This window comes from Panulirus ornatus, chromosome 37 (genome assembly GCF_036320965.1).
Source record: "Panulirus ornatus isolate Po-2019 chromosome 37, ASM3632096v1, whole genome shotgun sequence".
NCBI lineage: Eukaryota > Metazoa > Arthropoda > Malacostraca > Decapoda > Palinuridae > Panulirus > Panulirus ornatus.
Window position 1 is genome coordinate 12,976,786 of NC_092260.1, and position 26,505 is coordinate 13,003,290.

General features: G+C 42.0%; 1 protein-coding gene across 2 annotated transcripts in view; it reads left to right on the forward strand.

Moving 5' to 3' along the window:
• Positions 1-1,015: 1,015 nt before the first annotated feature.
• LOC139760512 (normal mucosa of esophagus-specific gene 1 protein-like) overlaps positions 1,016-26,505 on the forward strand; it is a 686,022-nt gene continuing 660,532 nt past the window's right edge. Inside the window, exon 1 of one of the 2 annotated variants that reach the window (XM_071683807.1) lies at positions 1,016-1,640. Coding sequence is in view for 1 of the 2 variants with exons in the window: in XM_071683806.1 (XP_071539907.1) it covers positions 2,486-2,578 (93 nt within the window). In the remaining variant the exon portion in view is untranslated. Of the gene's footprint in view, positions 1,641-2,470; positions 2,579-26,505 lie in introns of those variants that run through there. The other variant, XM_071683806.1, reaches the window with a different exon arrangement.

Here is a 26,505-nt window from a genome sequence, read left to right on the forward strand (position 1 = left end):
AAACAAAAATCTTTTACGAAACGCTTATGTTTCTGAGTGAAGTTTTCAGATAGTGTGTGTGTGCTACGTTGAGTACGTCAAAGGATATGATAAATTAAGATGAAATATTTATTCCTTTTTTTCATATTTCATATTCTTTTTTCAGCAATCTGTAGCTATTAGATTCTGCAACATACATCTTTTGTAATGTAAAATTTACTCTGATGAACCTTGTTCACTGTAACAGACTTGTTTTACCGAACGTAACTTTCCATGTCATGGTGTGTCTGTACGTATGTGCATATCCTAGTTATTAAGATGATTGTTGTTGAATATGGTCCTCATTATGGGTAATTATAAATAACAGTTAGATGGTTGGATGAATATAGTAAACTGCAAAGGTGGGATGCTCAGCTTAGCTGCCTAGTATCCTTTGCCTTCCCGATTCCCTAAGTAAACCCTGTCATCCGAACTACGCGAGGTAATTCCCTTCACCAAAATCTGTCCAAAATGAACTTTTCTCAGCACGCCTTCTTCGTTAGATGCTGCAATCGCACGAAACCCAAGACTGATTACCATTTCCATGATCCTTTCAACATATCCTGCACGCTGCTCGTGAGGCTGCCTCACATACGGTTTGGTCCTTGGTAATGGTATGGTTCCAACGCCATTTCCTGTGTTATACCTTATCTTTCTCATGGAGTTTAATGTCATGATAAGGATGGATATGATTGCCCGTACTAAATGATAGCAAGTGATAATGATATCAGTGATGTCAGAAATTGGTCAAGATACCAGTAAGAGTGAACACAAATAGAAAAATGATGGGAGTGAGGTAACTTTCCCACAACAAAGCGTCATTATCTTGCTAATCAAGTGGCATGCTTGACTGACCTGAAATTTTTTATCGCTTTACGTGGAAATGAGGCAGGGGTTCGACCCACTACATGATAGCGTTGGATTGGGGTCCAACCTGGTACGTACATGTTAATGTGTGGCTGTGGCCCGTCTCAGTATGTAGTGGTTTTGGGCTTAGGTTCGGCCCAGTGCATGGAATTATGAAGAAACAGCCACAATATCCACACAGTATATCTAGCATAAGTTCCTCGCAGTGTCTCTCTACTTACTGGGAAGTCGTTGGTGGTTCACTGAGAGAGCCAATCGCGTCTTTTGATTGGCCTTGCATTGGAGTATGATAAGTTTGAATCATTATTCAGATGTTTCCTTTGATTTGTGAGTGAGGGATAGAGACTGATAAGAGATATTTAAGTTTAGAGTGACAAAATACTAACTTAAGAAGATATAGTATACAGTCATTTTTCTCTACAAAAGTAGTGTATTTATGGATTATATCAAGTGTATCTTATAAAGTGTTCTCTTCTTGTACTGGGAGTCTTATAACCCCAATTCCAAAAACCTGTCCAGAATCTAAGCGAAGTTAGCTCTACCCGCCACATCTTCGATTTCATTTAAAAAAAAAAAAGTACATTTATATAACAGGACCTTAGGATGTTGAGTGCTTGCAAGCCTTGTACCTTGGCCTGGATGGAATTTGCTCCTCCTCACATTCACGCTGAGGTGCATTCAAGATGTGGACTGTTCAACGTGGCTGGGTTGCCTTAGTTACTACCGTGTGATCTCTGCATGAGTCCTACCAGCACGTGAGTAACTGCCATAGATCATCATGACGGTCATGAACGTATAATATTCAGGTCATGCGTTTGTCTGGGTACAGAGGTTGTTGAACTGTCCTTAAGTTTACATATCCGTGGTATGTTCGATTGATATGCTATGGTTAGACTCATGCTCTTGTATGATTTATGCTATGGCCTGTTTTTGCCTCCAGACGTAGTGATGTCAAAGTTTGCATTACAGAGGTTGTTGAACTGTCCTTAAGTTTACATATCTGTGGTATGTTCGATTGATATGCTATGGTTAGACTCATGCTCTTGTATGATTTATGCTATGGCCTGTTTTTGCCTCCAGACGTAGTGATGTCAAAGTTTGCATTTTGGTTAGGAAGGATTGGCACTCTGTCGTTCACCTGTCTATTTGGGAGGTCTAAATTTTCTAATCAAATTTACTGGTTATTTTTTCAGATTTCGCATAGCATAAACTTTAACCATTAAGCCTGCAGTAGTCAATAAACTCAATGTAACTTGCAGATATTGTTTATACAAATTGTTTTGAGCGAAGACTATTTACCAGTGAGGCGTTCAAGATTGCCCAGGTGATAATTGAATGTTTTTTTCCACAAGGAAGAATTGTATGCCCAACAGATTACCACACTCACAAAAAACTTTTCCCTGTCTAATAATCATCCTTGCGAAGAACATGAAATAAATGTTGTGGTAAAATGTTATGATGAATACCTCGCTCCAGGATTGTACACCTGGTAAGCAGCCCTTCCCTGGCAGGCAACACTCCCTGGCAAGCAACACTCCCTGGTAGGGGCAACACCTGACCGGGAGCATTCTCAGGTGGACAACTCTCCATAGCAAGCAACATGTGGTCTGTGTTGATAACGACTGACTCCTATGGTTCACACTGTCTGCCAGGCAACACTCCTTGGCCTTCGTCCATCTGGACCCAGCAACAGGTAATGCCATCTTCCCCGCGACCCACTTGACATGACACACCTCCAGTCATGTGTGTCTGTCAACTACCTTCATAACTCACCACCAGATGATGCTGAACTGTCCATCATTACTGAGGTACACCGGAGCCGTGCTGTGTTTTGAATCACAAGGATGGATGCCAAGGTCTCAAGGTCTTTATGTATGAGAAAGCATGACAAAGCATGTTCCTGGAATTTATGAATACATACAGTGTATACTAAATGTTATATACAGATGCGGTGGTTCCTCCAAGTATCCCTGTTTGACCTGACTGTTAAGGATTACGTCAAAGGTCACGCCGTCATAACCAAAGGTACCCGCTGTATTTAAAAAGTCATACCCTTGCTTAAGGATCGTAGCCTACTTGTCTTGATCATGGATCATACCGTCTTATTCATGGTGTCAAGTTACTGTGCTTTCAGGCGAGGCCAGTGTCCTTTATTTTGTGTTCGTGGCAAGCGAAGGAATTCTGGATCTTAACTCTAATTAGGGAGGTGGGTGATGAGCAGCAGTGATGGGAGCTACGTGTGTTGTAATATATCAGAGGGAAGGTCATGTGGCCAGCCTACTATGGTAGAGGTAGCCGCTCATGAAGAGGAAGAGAGGAACGTTGTTTTCTTTATCACTGTTACAAAGATGGTGATATCAACCAAGTGATGTATCATTACTTAAGATATGGGGACTGACACACATACAGAAGTCGCGTTGTGTATTCAGAACAGGTTCAAGATGAACATTTATATTACAGACTTCGTTTAGCCAGGTCTTGGCGTGTGTGATGTAGACGGGAGGTAATTACGGTCCCTTTAACAAGCGGTCTAATGCGAGTCGTAAGTGCGACAGGACGACGCTTGAGTACGACGGTTTGGCCCTAGGGTGTGATGGCCTTGTCTTTCACCAGATTATTAAGGGTTAATTCAACGTCATGTTATACGCTCCTGTTTACTTTGTTCGAAGGAGTGTTCACTGTGTGACATCATCAAATGGTTTAGGAGCTTGAGGGCTGCGGTCAGGTCACCCCTTACACTTTCTTTGATGTGGGATGTGTGGGGCAGTATGCATCTGATGCAACCAATATGATTGGGAGGACTCAGAGACGAAACTTTGCATCGAAAATTTCCATAATCAGAGGACGAAAATTTTCATCAGTGTGGCTTCTGTTGTGAATATATAAAACCATTTTGTATGTTCAAACAATCTGACATGTAAATGTTGTTGCTTAGGAGACCGACTTTCTGTTTTGTGACTATATCGTATTTGTAACAGTGAATTATTGTGACATGCATCTGCTCTCCCGATATAATGTGACAGTTCGTAAGTTTACGGACAGAACACACATCTGGGTAACACCACAGCAGCAGCAACACTGCACCATCCCTGTGTTGTCTGTCAGTACTTCACCTTAAAGCCTCCCACTGGACTGACCTCCAAAGACAGGTAGACATTAAAAATCATCTTATTATTCGTTGATGATATTTATGAAAAGGTTTCCATAAGCACTTTTGCCTGCAGGTGCTTGCCTCTTATCACAGTTAAAGTGTATTACAAACAGATTAGGGACGTACGTGTACATGTGAGTTTGCGCATAGGTGGGTAGGCCCATGTGTCGTGTGTTTGTATGAATGATTGATGATTCAGATGTTGGACACGGTCGTTGATAAAGATGCGAAGATAAGAATATGAAGGTATCGTCGAAAGGATATGTGATATATATATATATATATATATATATATATATATATATATATATATATATATATATATATATATATATATATATATAGATATATATATATATATATCCCTGGGGATAGGGGAGAAAGAATTCTTCTCACGTATCCCTGCGTGTCGTAGAAGGCGACTAAAAGGGAAGGGAGCGGGGGGCTGGAAATCCTCCCCTCTCGTTTTTAATTTTCCAAAAGAAGGAACAGAGAAGGGGGCCAAGTGAGGATATTCCCTCACAGGCTCAGTCCTCTGTTCTTAACGCTACCTCGCTAACGCGGGAAATGGCGAATAGCATGAAGAAGATATATATATATATATATATATATATATATATATATATATATATATATATATATATATATATATATATATATATATATATATATGAGGGTGGTACTGAAAAGACTCACGCAGCAACGCCAGTCATGATCGGATGAGAAAGACTTGAGTACAAACGTTCATGACTTGCTGTGTGTCGAGTCAACATGCGAAGGCCACGGTCAGCGTACTTGAGACGATGCTCATGTAAAAAAAAAAAAAAAGATTGGCTCTCTACCTGAGTAGTCGATTGCCGATGGTCATGGTGAGTTGGGGGCCTGTGTCTGGTTAGTCGACTGTGGTCTTGCTGAGTCGGGGTATGTGTCTAGATAGTCGACTTTCAATGGCCGTGTTAGTCTGTGCCTATGGTTGGCAAGTAGTGTGTCGAAGTGAAAGAACCGAGCACCCAGGCCCAGTCACCAGTGTTTGGAAGAACCGTGTTTGGTAACAGCCGCGCACCTTGACAACCCATTGTCAACATGGTGAGCTCTGACACTGAGTACATCAAGATGACACGGTTTGCTCTCTAGCAATGGGACAAGAAAAAAGTTATATATGATGAAGTAGATTAATATTTGTACAACGGAACATTGAGAACAAACTGATTAAATATTCACTTACCTTGCAAACAATCAAAACGATTTTTTATTTTGCCATAGAAGTCATATATTCAGTGAGACATATTTTGTACTGTAATACTGAGAATCTCTCTAGCATCAAGAACAGTTATAGTGTCTGCTACCGTTAGCTAAGTGTGTAAGACACGCATGCCGTCTAAGTATGGCCTTTTTCTGGATATAACAAGAACCATTTCATGCCACCCCAAGAGACTGTGTTGGCTCTCAGCCATTAACACAGTCCACTCCGTAAGACTGTGGGTTATTATAGCATATGACGTAAGTCCGACAGAAATAAAGATAATAGTTCTAAGGAGGTAACAAATTAAAGCCATATAGATCGAAAAAATGGATGAACGACTTGAGTTCGTTAGGGCTTAAAGCAAGAAAACAAATTGCGTCCAGGGGATATCATATGTAAATATTACCACCAGCATACAGTTGAAGAGGAGCAAAGTAGTAGAGTGCAATACAATCATCTTTTAAAGTAGGTATTCTTTTAAGAATCTTTCATTTTAGCTTACCTCTGCTATATTGCTCATATCCACCAATTAAGACATTGCTGTAGTCATATCATTGAAAATGTATTTAAATTTCAGCATATGTGAAAAACAATTAGAAACTACTTCATAAAAAGGAACGTAGTTTTATCACAAATACTGTTGACCAGACGAGGTATGAGAAACTTTCCTTACTAGTTACGTCTTCGCAGCTGACTCAGTTCAACAGCTGATACTCAGTATGGAATAATTACTGATATATTTGCCTCCGTCATGGCATATCTCCCGTTTGGTCAAGGCGATCTGGATTTTGGATCCTGCCTTATTAACGCAGTCATGAGATAACGTGGAGACGAATGACCGAGTGACCTTGGACCATTAGCCCCAGACGTCCAAATATCATTCAGGTACAACAAAGTATCTGTGCTGCTATACTGGTTAATATCTAATCGACAGGTCATCTGATATAGTGCACATAAGCTTCGATCACATTTTAGTTCATAAGATCTGACCTTGACCTTTGACCCCGACATCGAAAATTTATACTTCAGGTCTTTATACCCTTGTGCCTGTGAGACATGCTGATAAACCGCGAAAGATATGGTAAGTCAAACCCCGTCATGTATTTCCCCATAGCTGTCTGGTACGGAGGACTGTGGGTTGAGTTGTAGCTGTGGTAGGTCGCCGCCAGCTATCTGCACTCAGGCTCATTCCCTCTGGTGGATCAGCGGTCATGGAGCTGTGAAGTGATCAGCAACTGTTTAACCTACGACGGTATGACCCTTAGGTTTTCATGACCAGACCCTTCAAAAGTCCAGTCCAAAGTTCATACCATCGTGCTCAGTGGTTGCACCGTCGTGTTGAAGGAGTTCGTATTTGTGCGAGTTTCTTACCTGTTAGTCAAGTAGGGCAGATCTGTTATGCCGCCGGGTTATCGAAGTATTATGCGAGCAGGACGCACGTGTCCTACCCAGCAACTGGTGGCTACGTCATCACAGCGAACCACGGTGTGTTGCCGGCGCCTCGTTTCGAATTCTAATTTACCTTCCGTCGCTGCGCACTCTTGAGTTGAGCAATTCTATTAGGAATACACACACGTTATCACAGATACAAATGGACAAAAGAAAGGGTTACTGGACGCCATGCTTGTGTGTCCGTGGCAACAACAGTACCGTGCGGTAAGTCACGTACGCAGGCTTATGTATTGGTGTCTCGCAGACGGATGTAAGGCGTATCACTGACCATATTTTGTAATCGATAATATGCGTCGAGAGAGGACGTTTTGGTATGCGTTACCTTCACCACCGTCTCACAGAGGCGTGTTTCCTCATCAGATGGGTCCACGATGAATATTCAGAACACTTGGCTCATGTGATGGTGCAGATGTTAAAGATGTACTCGCTTTTCTCTTCCTAGTATGAACATCTTGTTGTTTTCGGGGCATGATTAGCTCATTGAAAGGTTTGAGTTGTGAGATGGTGATTTTTGACACGTGTTTATACCTTTTCTTCAGAACGTCTTATAAATTTGAGCCCTGACGACATGATTGTGCTTTAGTAATACGATAGTGACAAGAAAGCTCGTGTTTGTTTTTCTCTACTTTTCTTTCATTTCTTCAGTCATCAAGAATTCAATCAAATTGTCATAAGGAGGTTTAAGTAAATGTAGGTTTTTTTTTAAGAAACTTTGACAGGTCTGGGTGCTCAATCTCAATTACCCTTGAACGAATCACATACTACTGGCATCATCCTTCGTGCCAGAGCGCACGGGTCGTGGGGTATGTGGCCTTAATTAAATCACGACCTGCAACGGGTTACACACGCCGTACAAACGTTCCCCTTCCTTCATTTTCTATTATGGATCAGATGATCTCGACTCACTCTTCAATACTGTGCTTCCTCACCATGTATTGACCTGTTTCCTTCTTCCTTGCGTATGGGATAATTCCCTTACAATGGTAACGAGAGGATCACTATACATGAGTAATACCTGTATACAATAAACGTTAGTAGTATCTGTATACAGTATACGAACATGTCATACCTGTATACGATTGTGTATGTATACAAAATTGCTTTTTGTTACTGACTGGAAATCAAGAATTAGGGTGTCACTGTGAACTGTTCATTAGACAAGGCTTACGGTAGACAGGGATGGTGCTAATGTTCGATGCGAATGTGGTTACTGATATTATATAGCGAACTGAATAAGTGTAGATCTCACCAAGATGAACCACATTTAAGTTTTAGTGAAAATTGTATAGTCAGTTTTTGCAGGTCTCGCTTCTAAATCAAGGGCTCAGAGGCTTAACCTAAATGGGCTGCCTTTGATCTACAGTTTGACTTGAGAAGCCTTGGTAATTACGTATTTTAGTTCCTCGGTGATACTGATCTACGTGCGTTGACTACGATATTTCAGGTGCATGCGTACATTCAGGAAACGTTAACACCTTCAGGTTGTAATTTGTACTCGTTCATATTCATCTGAGGACAACATGTAACTCGCAAGTATGCAAGTCATTGAAGTCAATTGAAAATATCGGTTTGAAAAGGATCATGGAAGATTAGGCTGTGGATTCTTTTTTTTTGCTGAAGTCGATATTTGCTAGAACCGATGTGAACAGTTTAAGTTATACTCAAATGTATAGAAACTTCACCGAACTTTATTATGAAAAGTTGGTATGTCCAATCACAGTTCAGCAGGGTTATTTACTCACGGGCTCCCCTCACCCTTAGCACGTCTGCATAGTTCCCTTCAGATTAGATCCATACATATAATTCAACTGACGGGAGGACGACTCTCCCGTTTACGTCCTCCTTAAAACTTTAACTTCTGGTTCCAGAAAAAATGTTCACAGAAAAGGTTGGATCTACATTTTATCGTGGACAGTCTCAAAAACTTTCCATTATGCTTTAGTTCAAGATTTTCAGGTCTGCCCCCCTCATACTCAGGCAAAGACATTTATCCACCTTTTGATGAATCACGTGGATTATGATTGTATACCGGTCAAAACGGTAACTGGGACTGCTGTTTAAGACAAGTGCTACGATTAAAGGTGCTTCTCTGCCAGACTGTCGGTTTGACTTTGAAGTTGTAATAATCTTTCTGTTGGTTCTAAAATGGTTTTCACTCAGGGTTGGTTGTTTCTGGCTAAGGTGTCCTGAGGGTCGACTGATCTAGCCTGCTTAACATGGACTTTGAGATCTATTCTTTCCAGGGCGCTGGTGAACTGGTCGCGCAGAGGTACAGTTAAAAGTTGGGGTTGGGTCATTGGGTACTCCCTTTGTGCCATTCCTTCCAGATCCTGTGTTTGTCTTATGTAAGCCTCCTACCATCTTATGACTCTGATCCCGAACTTGGTTTAGCGAACTTCTTTGTTCAGATAGGAGGTGTAGTCACGTCTCTGCGGTGCGCCCACCGAGGTCATATATCAGTATCGCTCCTCCTGGGACACGGGCCACAAAATTTCCAGTACTGGCCCCTTCACATTTGTGCTGCGCAGTCCTCCAGCTGTCTCCTCCAGCAGCTCGAAGTGAGTCAGATACGTTTTCCATGGATTCGTCGCCTCGAGTTACTGCAGCTTCCAGCGTGCAGGGCCTCCGTGCTTCTTCAGGTTTGATGGGATTCAGACGAACATTCAGACGACCCAGGATTTAGGCTTGTGGTCCAACCTCTACTTGTGGTGGATCAGTTCAGTCGTTCTCTTTAGTTGTGCAGTCGCTGTATTCACAGACCTACGAGTTCTTTCTGATGTTCGAACCGCTGTTCATGTCTGTTTTTCTGCTTCCCCAGCTGATTCAGCTTCTCTGTCTGCTGCCCAAGCAACTTCTGTGTGCATATTCCGTGTCACCGTAACGAGCTTCTGCCTGCACTTCCTTCACTTCTACCAGGACTGCTGCTGACTGGTACTGTAAACCCTCTGCCAGGTATTGTTTTACTTCGTCTTCCTGAAGATGATGCAACTATTGGGTTAAGTTGTATTATATCTGCGGTTGTTGTGGGTCAAGTTGTGGCATGTCTGCTGCTGTAGCTGAATCATGTTGTGGGACATGTGCTTCATCATCACCTCCGCCAGACTCAGTCACAAGCTTGGTTCGTTTCTTGCCATTTGGCTTTGGGTCCTGGTGCATATTTCCTCCTGCCTTCCGACAATTTGACTTCCACTACTCCCACACTCCTGACACCAGTTATTTTTGCACTTTTTCCTCAGATTTTGCTGTGGATTATAATCAGTCTTCATAATCGATGAAGTTCTGGTTGGAGTTCATTGTGCCGCAGAATCATACGTAAATCACCATTGACGAGCTTCGAAAGAAAGACTTAAGGTAGCCATCATTGCTCATTACCCTCCCGACGTTCACAATTATTCAAAGTACTATTTGTTTCCCAATTCATCCTGCCACTAACCCACCAACAATTGTTACTAGGAGCTCAGTACTGAAAGTAGCTGTAATTACATTACTGATAGAAATTACTTTGAAGCGAATTTTTTTCCCTCAATTAGAATTCGGTTTGGCTTATCTGAATTTACCCAACTTTTATGTAGGTGAAAAACCCTCTACTTGGTGTACTTTCATCTGTCTTTTTAGACTCTGAACTATAGCCCGCCTTTTTATCATCGATGTCTATATCTCTGACCAGGTTCAAGTGATTCTAACATCTCCGTTGACTTTAATTAAGTTGAGCTTTGGCTAGGCTTTACAGACCCCCGAACTTTACCGTGGTGTTTGTAATTCTCACCTTCGGCCTGTCTCTAATGACCCTGAACTTTGGCCTCGATCCGGCTACCGTCAGTTAATGACCGTAATCTTTGATGTGGGGGCAGTAACATTAATTCTCAGCCTGTCTTTCCTCATTGCAGGCTGGCACTAGTAAGCTTTAACTTATAATTTTCTCACTCCTTCTTGCCTGCTTAAAGTGACCATAGGCTCCCACATGGGGTTTAGTTAACAACATTGACTTTTGACCTAAGCATTTGACCTGTCACATGAGTCTACATCTGATATGGGATTAAGGACATTTGACTTTAATCCCCGCCATCATTTCCATTTTAGTGTCTTGCTCCACTCCTCCAGATTAATTCATACGTCCCCGTCAGACCACGGGCCTGCAGAACAGAGCCCCCCTGACCTCATGATATTGATAAGCAGCTTTTCTCTCTCTCTCTCTCTCTCTCTCTCTCTCTCTCTCTCTCTCTCTCTCTCTCTCTCTCTCTCTCTCTCTCTCTCTCTCTCTCTCTCTCTCTCTCTCTCTCTCTCTCTCACGATAAGAAGAAAAATCTCCGATTCAAAATATATCGAAACCGCTCCGCAAATTTTGAGTGAAAAGTACGTAATATTTTGTTTTATGTTTTCACTCAGTGAACCGAAGAAAATATAATGTTAGAGGAAGGCCAAATGTGTCTCTTCCATGGCCGAGTTTTAACACAAATTCAGAAGATGCCTTGTATGTTTTGTTAGGTCGAGGTCTTGCATCCCTCAGGCACAATGACCGTGTTACTGTAACAAACCTCTTTAATGAGAATTTAGTGAGTAAGATGAGCGGGGAATACTTGAGGTAAATACACTGGGGCTACTCTACGATATTTTCAGTCTTACTACTTCGCTGAACATGAGCTGCTTTGTGTGTGTGTGTGTGTGTGTGTGTGTGTGTGTGTGTGTGTAAAGATTCGCCAAGACTAAGCTTTGCAATGACACTTGTTAATGACAGCCTGTTCTTAGGTGTGTTCTTAACTGTGTAGTGGGCTCTATAAGAAGGTGGATGCGCATAGTGCGTAAAATATGGTGAATATCTTCATCCCAAATACATCCATTTCATATATTTTTTTTAAAGAAAACTAAGCCACATGTTGATGTAAACTTTCTAACGTGTGAGGGCTTCGTTATTAACGCTAACCTCATAGTGGGAACGGAAACTTACCGAGAAGGATGAGCTCTGATCAAAATTTACGAACGTCACGGCATCACTTACGCTTCTACTTGTACATTACCACCGTGCGATACGATCATACCCATCTTGCAACGAAGAGATATTCTACTCACGTCATGACGAAGGAATAGTCAGTATTGTAGTCTGGTTGTAGGGATAGGACCGAACGAGAAGCAAACCTGCTACTGCTGGCTAGCTGGTCCAGGAGAATATTTATACCCTCACGTCAAAGCTTTACTCTATATATGTTACCCAGACAACATTGCGATGCCATGCATCATATTTCATTCTCATGGTTGTTCTATTTTCACAATGAATATTCAAATAATTTTCTAGACAGTCATAAAGATGATCCGTAATTTTTCTCAAATGCTCATATTGTTCGTTGTTGGATATGACGGTGTGAGATAAACATTTCATATATATATATATATATATATATATATATATATATATATATATATATATATATATATATATATATATATATATATATATATGTATATATATATATATTTATATATATATATATATATATATATATATATATATATATATATATATATATATATATATATATATATATATATATATATATATGTGTGTGTGTGTGTGTATGTATATACATATAACAAATGTGTATGATATTACGTACAACACTGCAGTGATCATGAACAGAACTATGGGTTTCAACGATAAATCCACTCGTTATAGACCATTGGCTTCCAATGTCTGGTGATTTTCACGGGTAAAATTTATACTGTTTATCATAAGCAGTGGACAGATGGGTGTAGAAGAAACAGGAAAGCGAATGTAAGGAAGAGAATGAATATAGAAGCCCAACAACCGCAAATCCATTTAAGAGAAACTGGCGAAAATAAATACTGACCATTTTCGGCCGTGTTACGCTTGCTCAATCTGATCCAGAATCTGGACAAGTGACGCAGCGGTGGCTCTAATGCACCGCCTCCCATCAGCTTGTACCAGTACCACGACTGATATGCGAGAGCCATCTAGATGGTACGCGCGTGTTGCAGTCTTACAACCTCCTGTCATAATTAGAAGAGAACATGAACGCCTTTGATTTATGTCACGGGATGTATTATATCTTGCACGTATTTGTTTCATCGTGTTGTGAATATAAGATTTACTTACTTTCGAAATATCTATTTAGCTGAAATGAGATTTTATAGGTAGGGTGATACATAAAGTTGGGGGGAAAAAGTGGTAGGCGACCCAAAATGGCTGGTAACCACTGCTCTAATGAGACAGACAAACACAGAACTTGTCCGGTGTGATACTGTTGCTGTCAAACACAAGACACCCGAGCATCGTAACGAACATACCGACTGAATGTTCGCCGGTCATTTTCACTTGGTGACGGCCCGAGCCTTGCCGCATGTGTGCCAGACGTTCTCAATGTATGTGAGGAGGAGGGATGCGACGCTTCCGTGAATGGGAACGACTGTCAACGAGATCATTGACGGTGTGCAGTTATGCAAAGGACTGGAGCTGTTCCTCTTTCACGGTTCTCTCTGATTATTCGCGACACAATCATTTCCTACGATGGATTTGCAGGAATAAACGCTATGTCACCCAGCTTGTTGGATTTCCAGTCACACTGGCAACGAGCGCTTCCGACGAAGGTATAAGATAAAGCGTAGCATGAAACACAATTGTGAATATTGTATTGCCACAGTGTTTCCTACGATTGTGTAAACTTGGAAACGTGTCCCTGGAAATAGCACCTTTACGGTCTATTCTGGGAAGAGGGGTAAAGGAAAAAAAAAAAAAATTGAGAGAAAGAGAGAGGGGAAAGATAAAGAGAAAGGAGAAAGAGCTAAAACTCTTATACAGAGACTTACTGTGTGATCTACAAGGCTGTAATTTGAATGCAACATCAACGTTCAATAACAGGTTGATTTGGTATCTCTAGCCAGCCCCAGTTAGCTAGTTTTACGCAGGAGACACGATAATTACTTGTACTGAGAACAAGACTGAGGAAACGAGAGTATAAATCAAAAAGATTAGCTTGCTGGTTCTTTAGGTCCGGAAGATGAGGCATCATCAAATCTGCAATGAAAATCAGATCTCCTGTCAGCGGACACCTGGAGTGAGGAAGGCGGACGTAAAGGCAGAAGGAGGGAGGGAGGGATCCATAAGCACGTATACCATGGTGAAGAGGCGACGCGTGCCGGTGAGAGCGTATATAAGGTCGTAGACAACCTTGAACACCTGAGGTATTAAAGGTATTTCCATTAATGGTTACAAAATGGTTTTGACGGCCTTATTGACCCTGGAAGTCGATTGGCTGATTATAATTAACCAATCAAAGACAACTTCACCCGCCACGCGCCTGGCCTCCGCTTGTTACATCATGGAGCTATACCTAAACTTCCCCCCTTCTTTTTGTGGAAATAACGGGCTTCATAATTCTTGCCCTTAGAAGACCAGGAGTAGGATGTGAATATTAAAAGCATAGAAAGTAAAAATCCATTTGTAAGATGTTTTGTTCGTTTTATATCTCAACACCATGGCCATTGCAGTAATTTATGTCGGTTGGTTGGACGAGATACCTTCCTCAGAAGCAAAGTAGTTGGTGGAAGAACATATATTTCTTGCAAGAGTTTTTAAGATAGTCTTGCATCAACACTTTCATTCGTGTTGTTCATATTTCAACCGAAGAATGTCTTTTCTAAAAAGAGCTGCTTTACTGTGCTTTGAAATAACATTTAACATTAATTATTTAGCTTGCTCTTCTTCAGTGTCCAAGTTTCAGCCATCATTGTCAGAGTAATTTCTATAGCTTAGTAAAAAGTTTAGAAATGATTAGTTTATGTCTGATTACTCGTTCTAATTCAGCTTGGTCAAGGACGGCAAGTAACAGGTCTCGACACAGTATGAAATATTCATAATAGAATACACAGCGTTAGAATATCAATACTGTAACTCTACCTACCGTAGTTAAATCCTGAGCTATTATCTAAGGTAAATGAATTTCGCTTTTGATAAAGCTGTCCTTTAAGCCACTTACGCACATTGTGCTCAGGGTGTGAAACATTTGAATATCAAAAAAGTATACATGCTGTCTGTCGCTTTAGATCGTTTGTAATAGTATCCCAGTTGTTTAAGGCGAAGATGCATTACTGTAGGAAAAAGAAATAGAATGTGTGTGTGTGTGTGTGTGTGTGTGTGTGTGTGTGTGTGTATGTGTGTGTGTGTGTGTGTGTTACTATTTGTGTGTTACAGGGAGTGTTTTACGCTCGTGTTGCCTTGTCTCTTAACCTTGTATATATGTACCATGTCTTTACTCCGTATGTATGCACACACACACACACACACACACACACACACACACACACACACACACATTAGCTTAAACAGGTTGTTCATTTATCGACCAGCCCCAAGGGAGGAAGAACACGTTGGTTTGGTGTGAGCCTACTGTCCTACGCCCAACATTCGAACCCGTGCAGATCTGACCCCGGACTGTGCCTTGCTCATGATCAGTAACACTGATCGGTACACCACGGGGAGGGAGTTCCACACTCGTATGGTCCCAGTAGGTTTCATGAACTTTCTTTATCATGCAACTTTTTAAACTTCTGTGTGCTGTCAACATTTACATTCTCTTTTGTGCTAACAGAGGCGGCACGGGCAACTCATGCCACCTGTCTCATTAACGCAATATATATATATATATATATATATATATATATATATATATATATATATATATATATATATATATATATATATATATATTTATATATATATATATATATATATATATATATATATATATATATATATATATATATATATATATATATATATATATATATATATTATATTCTGTCGACCAGCATCTAGGGGTGGATGTACAGCTGGGTTGACTGTGGACCAAGTACGACAGTCAAGATTCGAACCTATACACTCGGCTTTGGGTGGCCAGTGAATGCAATACGCTTAGGGACGCTAACCACTACACCACGGAGGTGATACTTCATTTCATTCATCCACTACACTTATTCTGTAGATGGATTTCCTTTAATTTTTGCTAATAGATTTCTTGATTACTTTAAGCTGTGGCCTCGGAAGTTATATTCTTTCATTTTTCGAAGATTTATTCGCTGTTGACGGCATCGGATTTATTTAGAAACTTCCTCTTCCCTCTTTTACTGAGGACATGTTATGGCTTCTGGCCTTTCATTATAACTCGAACTATCTTAGTTCTGGTACCATCCTTGTTGCCATCTTCTGGATCTTCTCTATTAGTTCTTTGAAGTGCATATTCTAGTTTTCGCCTAATATAGGGTGTGAACATTTTGCTGAATAAATCCTTAACCATATGTTTGGACACAATTCTGATATCTGTCAGCAGACAGTTTATCTCCCTTACAGTTCCAAGGTGGGGCTCTGGCAACAGTTTAGGTGCAATGTCGATTGCCAAGTCCCTCTCACAAAGATTCGTGTAGCTTATGTCTTGCTAAGTCTTTGCACCGTGGCCTTCTTTCACTGTATCCCGTCCTCACTACTTTGCATTCACTCGGGTTGAATTTCGTCGACAGTGTCTGGAGTTTGAATAAGTCCCCTTGTCAACCAATACAGTCCTCTTCACTTTTTACTTCCCTCATGACTATAGCATCATCCGCAAACATATTCAAGTTGGAGTTCAACCCTACCGGCATGTCATGTGGATCAAGCAAAACAATAGCTGCACGACTGAGCCGTTTGGCACGTTACTGATGACCCCCGTACCATTGCCAGAAAGTGTGCCCTTTGTTCCCGTCCATGAAATACTCTGTCCATCGAAGGAGTCCCCACCTTATTCCTGCTTGTGTAATGAGTGATTAACTGTTTGTAATGAAAGGGGAGGGAGTGTTATACTCGTGTGTGTGTGTGGGTGGGTGGAGCAACGTTAGGTAGCTCTTTCTAATCTTTTTCCAATCTTTCGGTGGTTTAAACCTGACAACAAACTGACAGTACTGTTCCCTATGTAAGTCTGACCCGTGGACAGTGCGAAAGTGTTCTGGTCTTGTCCCTAAATAAGAAAGATATTTTAAGATGACCATAAATTTTCCCCAGTGAGACGTAAATCATTATAGCAATTTCACCGCGTTATTTCTGTGTCGCCTTACATCCAGTGGTATCAGTTTAAAGTAGCGACATCTGGAAATAACTGTCGAGGATTCCAGATGGGCTGTATTTCTTGGGTTTATTCTCTCGCCGTGTTCCCTAAATTTTACATTCGATTTCTGTATGATGAACGGCGCCTATGTTAGAGGTGAGAGGTCGCTGCGAAGGAAAAAGATAGGTAGATTTTTCTTTATTTCTTCATCCGGGAATACTGACGCCCCTGAGCAACCCTAAGAATGGTCCTGATTGATCGTGCATCATTCATGATTTGCTTGAGGTAGTCCTTACACAGATGGAGTACTGGACCCAAAGCAACAAAAACAGGTGCAAACATCTATCCATCCTCAAGCAACCATCTTTCCTACTGTTATCCAGATCACTTAATCGAGTGTGTATTATTCCGAGATGTTGTCTCTTTTCCAATATTCAGCTGTGCTCTAGGTAACAAATTCTCATAGCGAAAAATTTCAGACGAAACTGCGTCTCGTATAGAATACCATGTAGACGCGACGATGTGCAGGGATTGACAGTAGTTTCCTTTGTCATCGACAACATTATAGTTCACTATGTGTACTGGATAAGACTTGATTCCTTGTAAACAACTACAGTAACTCGCCTGAAGAATCTTCCAACGAAATCCCTAAAGGAAAATATATGTGCTGAACAAAGTGAGTCACATATGTCGGGTATTCATGTGAGAATGAAATCTGTGTATCTGTGTACACCGTAGGATATGCAGTGTATGAAGTGATGTGCATGGGTGAAGTGAACACTGAAGGATATGCAGTGTATACCAAATGATATGGGATGTATACTGTGAAGTGTGAACACCGAAGGAAATATATATAGTAATGCGTATAAATGAAGCGGACACCGAAGAATGTACAAGATATGACGTGCAAAATTTCTGGAAGTTTATGCAAATTTCTGTTGCAAAGTCATACGTATCAAGTTTAAAGTATATGTACTAGGAAGATTGTTACAGGCGTTGAAAGCATTTAGGTCAGTCGCATTCCTCATGGAAGTTACCGGAAATGTCGAGGAGCCGAGGAAATGATGTCAGGCTTCATACTAACGATGGTAGATGGAAATTACTTGTAGAGGAACAAACAGGAAGGACAGTATACCGGGGTTAAATGACTATGTAACAGTGCACATACTTATATATGTTTTGTTGTCACTGCACCCCCTTCTAAGGCTGAGAGATTAATTGATAATAAGTGGTGTGTGTTGCATCAGAACTGCGGGAGGAGGGAGGTACAACTTCACCCCAGAGAAGTGTTTGAGGGTGTGGAGGAGCGCGGATGTGAGCCTGGCAGACTGTCAACAGTGGTGACGCCATGCCTGCTGCTTGCTGGACACTGATGGTCCACTGCAGACTCACGTCATCAAGGTCGCACCACTGTCTCCCCACGGCTCCTCGCCTGCCTTCCAGCACGGTCCTGCCTGCGTGGGTTGCTGCTGGCACTGAAGGAGGAGTAATTCTTATTAAAGTCTGTAGACCGGTGAATGATGATGATGAAGGAAGACTAGAACAGTGTTCTACTTAGCAGAATATCAAGTTGAACCCTGACCCCGGGTTCTCTCTCTCTCTCTCTCTCTCTCTCTCTCTCTCTCTCTCTCTCTCTCTCTCTCTCTCTCTCTCTCTCTCTCTCTCCCCAACTACCTGTCTTTGTTGCTCCCTCTCATTCCCTGCCCCTCTCCTAGCCCCAGACAGCCACACCCCGCCGGCCGGCACGGACCACACCCACGGCGACACACCCGGCTACTTCCCCTCATTATGAAAATACTCACTCTGCCCCATCCGCCCCTTCTTTTTCCCCTTCCCTCGTCTCCTCCCATCACTTTTACCCCGCTCACCTCAGTTCATTCCCTCGCCTTCCCCCTTGTCCCCTGCTCACCTAGTCCACCCCCATATCTTTCCTCCCACACCCATGCCTCATTTCCCACTAACCACCTCTCGTCACCCTGCTCCGCTAACCCAACCGTCCCATTCCTCCGTCTTCCTCACCACGTTGGATATATGACCTACACCATACTGAGAGTATAAGACTGGTGCCGGTCTCCGATGAATAACCTTATACACTTCCAGGAACATAAGTAACGTAGTAGAGTGATGCTGACTCCTCAACTAACTTTCACAAATGAAAAATCATCATGAGTCAGCTATTTCACCAGCACGCAACCGTTGCCTCCATCATGATGCCGTTATTAACCTGCGCCTTTACTGTAATTGGAGTGCGTGTTAATAACACACGCAACCACTGCTGGGAATATATAGGTAAGTCTCTGTACTCACTGTAACTCAATTCATTTAGCTGACGGCACGCTAATTCATTAATCAGAACGGAGAGCCGCTCATACGTCCTCGATCCTTGTTCGAACCGTGAAGTGGACCAGTTCATTTTATACTGTATGACCAATACGCCCTGTGACGTTTGCTTCTTGAGCACGAAGCAGGACGGTGCGTCCCTTGGGTATTGTGGCTTAACCTTTGATCTGACCATTAAGGGTCAAGTCAAAGACCATACTAAGTCATCATACCAGGAAGTCGTATTGTTGTGCTTAAGGGTCATACCGTCGTTATCCAAGGGGATTAAGGTTAGGGTTTGATAACTGTCCAACAACGGGTATCCGTTTCATTTCATTCAGCAAAATAAGAAATGATATATTTTGAAATGTTTCTCCTGAGGCTAGAAGAGGAGAGTGGGAAGTTACAGCGTATAAATCTTCAGAAATTGGCGTCAGAATCATCTGGATTTAATGTGCATATGTTACTGCGAGATTTTATTCCCAGCAGGTGTACAAGAAGCGTCACAGCCAGTTATGTCTGGAACACTAATAAACATGTGACTGGCATATCGGTGTTCCTCTTCACCTGTCTGTTTCTCTCCAGGCTGTCTACGTACAGTGTTTATTTTCTTCTATCTGTCGCACTTTCCTTCGAGTGCTGGACTTGAGTTGTCCTAATTTGTCGGTTACCAGCTAATAATGTTGGGCGAGCTATCTATACATCCTGTTTTACCCATGTTGATTTCAGGACGCATGCTGGGTTGGGAGTAGGTAAATCTCATTGCCAGTTATCTTAACTGTATTTGGAGGATAATTATTGAACCAGCGCTTACTGTTCTGGCTGGCGGACAGGCCCGTCATTTATAACTTGCTGACGTAGCCTCCTCTACCCACGCGTCTTGAGCGCCTGGGTTATACGATCGTTGGGTCGCTTCGTCGTGCTCAGGGGGTTACCCAGTTTCTAGTTACGTTTACGAGTGGTAAAAAGGAAAAGGCTTGCCTTCTTCAACTTACCATCTTTTGTTACTGTAAGTAGATTTAGTAATATCGATGCTTCATCATTTAGTAGGCTATCTACCTTGGTGTACACCATGATCATTCTACTGAATGTGTTCAAGATTTCGCGCCACAGAGAAGTCTCCACGTTTAGTCGCTCTATGGACGCGGCTTGCCGCTTTCCCTCGGACAAGCCTTAGTAGGAAATGTTTGGCGTTGTTTTGGTTACGTGCCGGTGTGCGCAACACTGACTCTGTGTGTTTGTGTGTGTCTGTGTTAACCTTGAGCCCTGGGAGGTGTGGTCATCAGTATGGAATGTCAAGATATACAGTGACTTGCATATAATGACGCCTCTTTTGGGAACTTGAGTTTGTTATTGTAAAACTCCCATCTTTCATCCCCACAGTAACGTCCCCGTCATCCTAAGGACTGTGTCACCCTGTACTTCCCCCAGAAAAGACCCATCTTTCCACCCCTTTCTCCTTCCTGGGAAGCAGTTTCCACGCATCTAGAACGTATTACCCACCTTCTGTCCTGAAGGCACACTATTCCTCCTGCTTCTCTCTGAAGATGCACCTATTCCTCCCTTTCATGTAAACGCCCTGTGCTCTCTATCTTTAGAATGTACTGCCAACCCCTGACTTCAGTGAGAATTCAGTGCCCCATCTAACTCCTCAGAACGCACCACTGACCCTAAATTCCCAACTCTCAACCTCATTTTCCCCCAAAATTAAATACCTTTCCATACTGCTTCCCGTCGCCACAGGGGAATTCGCCGTCCACTCTGTCCATACAGTACCTCCCATCCCACCTCCTCTCAGACTACCCTCGTGCACTCTCTCATCTCCCAGACAACAAACTCCCTCCCCACCTCCCCATCAAGAACCCGTTGTCCTTGTAGAAGCCACCACTCCGTTTATTTTCTGTCCATCTTGGTTTTACAGGTGTTATTTTCCTCCGTTGTCGTGTTATATTAGTATCTGTATTCACTAATTAGGTTTCAGTAAATTTTTCAGTTACCCCTGTTGCATCAGGATACGTAAATATAAGAGTATGTGATTGTATGGAAAGCTGTTTCCTACGAATTAGCGCCAGGAACAGACGAGGAAATGGCCTCATTCGCTCACATCCACTCACAAGTTGCCATGTACAATGTTACTGAAACCATAGCTGCCTATACACAACCAAGCTTATGAATGTCCCTCTTTTTAAACCAAATATTTCAATCATCAGTCTTTTTGCAGCACACAGCTCCACAAGTTGATCACCATCTTTTATCATGGCTTTGAGTACCCCATGAACCCCAGATCCCTCCACTGCCACATTACCCACTATCGCATTCAAATCACTCATCACATAAACCCAATATCCCTCATCAAAATTGTTGATGCACTTACTCAGCTTTTCCCAAAACATTCGCCTCTCTTCCTCCTTCCTCTCGCTTCAAGGTGCATAAGCACTGATAATCACCCGCCTCTCGTAATCTACTTTCGCCTACATCAGTTTAGGGCTCACTTCCTTACACTCTCACATATTCCCACAACTCCAGCTGAAATGCTATCCCTTCCTTAGCTCTCGCCTTCACAGTATCACCTGACTTTATCCATATGACATTCCCACGTCGTTCTTCCTCCTTACCCTTAAGCTTTCTTATAATCAGAGCTAAAAAATCCTAGTATCTCTTCACAAACGCCTATCTGTCTGCCTATCTCTGCCATCTCATCATGGTTACGTCCTTCACAGCCATAGTCTTTAAGGAGGATGGACACTCCTCGCTTGGCTCCTACCTTTGTTCCACTTGTAGAAATTGAAATACAAAAACGGGAGGGTTTCCATCTCCCTGCTCATGTGGAATATGCGGAAATCACTTCTTCTCCCATATATACCTGTGAACACTACCATAAGACATATGACCTACCCTCTAGGGATCAGATCATCATACCCAAGGCCCGTATCTCGTGCTCAAGGGTTGTACCATCATGACAAAGAACTCGAACCATCGTATTCAGTAGGTCAAGATCATATGCATCTGAACCCATGTTTCTCCCAGTGTTCCCTAATCCCTGCAACGAACCAGGTGTTCCCAGAATTACCACCAGCACCTCGCTTCCTTCGTCCACAGAGGCGTCTGCAGACCATTTCCAACTCTTCTGGACCATCGTTGCCATTACTCAGGCTGGTCATGGGCCATCGGCTCCATCACTCGGTGATGGTCCGCTATCTGGCGCTTTCTCCTACGTAGCCTACCCCTCTCATTATCTTCCTCTCCTGAGCGCAAGAGCATGGAAAAGTTTTTGCGTTTTGAAAAAACTGGGGAAGTTTTCGCTTTTCTTACCGTCATGTTTCCTCTCTCGCGGTGAAATTTGGTTGTGGAAATATATTTCGTTTCGTCCATTGTGTTATTGTTGAGATATTTTGTTTTCTATGAAAGGAAAACGTAGTATTGTCGTTTGTTTTTATTCTTTGGCCAGGAGGTTTGCAGGTTTTGTAATCAGTGTGTATGTCTGTCAGTTCATGCGTTCGTGCTGTATATCTTCGAGGCCACCTGGCTGGAGAACATTTCTCGTCAGTGCCGCTAGCCATCAGGAGAAACGTTATGCTTTTATGAATTTCTCGGGCATTTTTGGAAATCCTTGTGTATATGAAGCAAACGCAAGTCTTTCCACGCTTCCATTACATGCTTCGTCTCAGGTTGGGCTATATTGTTTTGCGCTTCAGACATTTACAGACACACGTAGTATTGTTTCACATTTGCGTTCTACACAAAAAGGCACACACATATATGTGGACTTTCGTGTAATACTTAGGGTCTCTCCTTTGCACGAGTTCGACACCTGGGCGCGGCAATCGGCCCACAGCCATTCCCAGCTGTACTTTCGCCCTTTGGGGCTAGTCAATAAATGTTTACCTGACTTAGGCTGGGGTCTATTCATATGCTCAGAGGAGTAAAGGCATGATACATATATACAATATTCATATTCATGTTGCTTAAGCCTAACAGAAAGAGCCTTACCAGTCTGCCCAACTTAAAACTTATCATAATTTCCACATGGCACTTTATAGAATTTATAGAATTCCTGATTAAGATATTCTTTATATTATTATTGTTGCTGAAGGCAACATTTACATTAAAGAAATTAAGCAACATGGGAAGTAAAGTAAAATTATTATTAAAAGGGAAAACTAAAAGATTCTTGGTGCCAATGGGAGGTTTGGGCTCAACTCTACAAAATGAATTCTTTCCTAACTTAAGGGACTTATCAATGAAAGATCTAGGGTACTTTACCTTAGATCCAATAGAATATTGGCCCAACCACCCACCCATACACACACACACACACACACACATATATATATATATATATATATATATATATATATATATATATATATATATATATATATATATATATATATATATATATTAATTTATCTATCTATTTATTTATTTATTTCATTTTACTTTGTCGCAGTCTCCCGCGTTAACGAGATAGCGCAAGGAAACAGAAGAAAGAATGGCCCAACCCACCCACATACACATGTATATACATACACGTGCACACACGCAAATATACATACCTATACATCTCAACGTATACATATATATATCCACACACAGACATATACATATATACACATGTACATAATTCATACTGTCTGCCCTTATTCATTCCCATTGCCACCTCGCCACACATGAAATAACAACCCCCTCCCCCCGCATGTGCACGAGGTAGCGCTAGGAAAAGACAACAAAAGCCACATTCGTTCACACTCAGTCTCTAGCTGTCATGTATAATGCACCGAAACCACAGCTCCCTTTCCACATCCAGGCCCCACACAACTTTCCATGGTTTATCCCAGACGCTTCACATGCCCTGGTTCAATCCATTGACAGCACGTCGGCCCCGGTATACTACATTGTTCCAATTCACTCTATTCCTTGCACACCTTTCACCCTCCTGCATGTTTAGGCCCCGATCACTCAAAATCTTTTTCACTCCATCTTTCCATCTCCAGTTTGGTCTCCCACTTCTCGTTCCCTCCACCTCTGACACATATATCTTCTGTCAATCTTTCCTCGCTCATTCTCTCCATGTGACCAAACCATTTCAAATCACCCTCTTCTGCTCTCCAAACCACACTCTTTTTCATTTCCACACATCTGTCTTACCCTATTATTACTTACTCGATCAAACCACCTCACACCACACATTGTCCTCAAACATCTCATTTCCAGCACATCCACCCTCCTCCGCACAACTCTATCTATAGCCCACGCCTTGCAACCATATAACATTGTTGGAACCACTATTCCTTCAAACATACCCATTTTTGCTTTCCGAGATAATGTTCTCGACTTCCACACATTCTTCAAGGCTCCCAGAACTTTCGCCCCCTCCCCAACCCTATGATTCACTTCCGCTTCCATGGTTCCATCCGCTGCCAAATACACTCCCAGATATCTAAAACACTTCACTTCCTCCAGTTTTTCTCCATTCAAACTTACTTCCCTTTTGAATTGTCCCTCAACCCTACTGTACCTAATAACTTTGCTCTTATTCACATTTACTCTCAGCTTTCTTCTTTCACACACTTTACCATTCTCAGTCACCAGCTTCTGCAGTTTCTCACACGAATCAGCCACCAGCGCTGTATCATCAGCGAACAACAACTGACTCACTTCCCAAGCTCTCTCATCCACAACAGACTGCATACTTGCCCCTCTTTCCAAAACTCTTGCATTCACTTCCCTAACAACCACATCCATAAACAAATTAAACAGCCATGGAGACATCACACACCCCTGCCGCAAACCAACATTAACTGAGAACCAATCACTTTCCTCTCTTCCTACACGTACACATGCCTTACATCCTCGATAAAAACTTTTCACTGCTTCTAACAACTTGCCTCCCACACCATATATTCTTAATACCTTCCACAGAGCATCTCTATTAACTCTATCATATGCCTTCTCCAAATCCATAAATGCTACAAACAAATCCATTTGCTTTTCTAAGTATTTCTCACATACATTCTTCAAAGCAAATACCTGATCCACACATCCTCTACCATTTCTGAAACCACACTGCTCTTCCCCAATCTGATGCTCTGTACATGCCTTCACCCTCTCAGTCAATACCCTCCCATATATATAATTTACCAGGAATACTCAACAAACTTATACCTCTGTAATTTGAGCACTTACTTTTATCCCCTTTGCCTTTGTACAATGGCACTATGCAAGCATTCCGCCAATCCTCAGGCACCTCACCATGAGTCATACATACATTAAATAACCTCAACAACCAGTCAACAATACAGTCACCCCCTTTTTTAACGAATTCCACTGCAATACCATCCAAACCCGCTGCCTTGCCGGCTTTCATCTTCCGCAAAGCTTTTACTACCTCTTCTTTGTTTACCAAATCATTTTCCCTAACCCTCTCACTTTGCACACCACCTCTACCAAAACACCCTATATCTGCCACTCTATCATCAAACACATTCAACAAACCTTCAAGATACTCACTCCATCTCCTTCTCACATCATCACTACTTGTTATCACCTCCCCATTAGCCCCCATCACTGAAGTTCCCATTTGTTCCATTGTCTTACGCACTTTATTTACTTCCTTCCAAAACATCTTTTTATTCTCCCTAAAATTTAATGATACTCTCTCACCCCAACTCTCATTTGCCCTCTTTTTCACCTCTTGCACCTTTCTCTTGACCTCCTGCCTCTTTCTTTTATACATCTCTCACTCATTTGCATTATTTCCCTGCAAAAATCGTCCAAATGCCTCTCTCCTCTCTTTCACTAGTAATCTTACTTCTTCATCCCACCACTCACTACCCTTTCTAATCTGCCCACCTCCCACGCTTCTCATGCCACAAGCATCTTTTGCGCAAGCCATCACTGCTTCCCTAAATACATCTCATTCCTCCCCCACTCCCCTTACGTCCTTTGTTCTCACCTTTTCCCATTTTGTACTCAGTCTTTCCTGGTACTTCCTCACACAAGTCTCCTTCCCAAGCTCACTTACTCCCACCACTCTCTTCACCCCAACATTCTCTCTTCTTTTCTGAAAACCTCTATAAATTTTCACCTTCACCTCCACAAGATAATGATCAGACATCCCTCCAGTTGCACCTCTCAGCCCATTAACATCCAAAAGTCTCTCTTTCGTGCGCCTATCAATTAACACGTAATCCAATAATGCTCTCTGGCCATCTATCCTACTTACATACGTATACTTATGTATATCTCTCTTTTTAAACCAGGTATTCCCAATCACCAGTCCTTTTTCAGCACATAAATCTACAACTTCTTTACCATTTCCATTTACAACACTGAACACCCCATGTATACCAATTATTCCCTCAACTGCC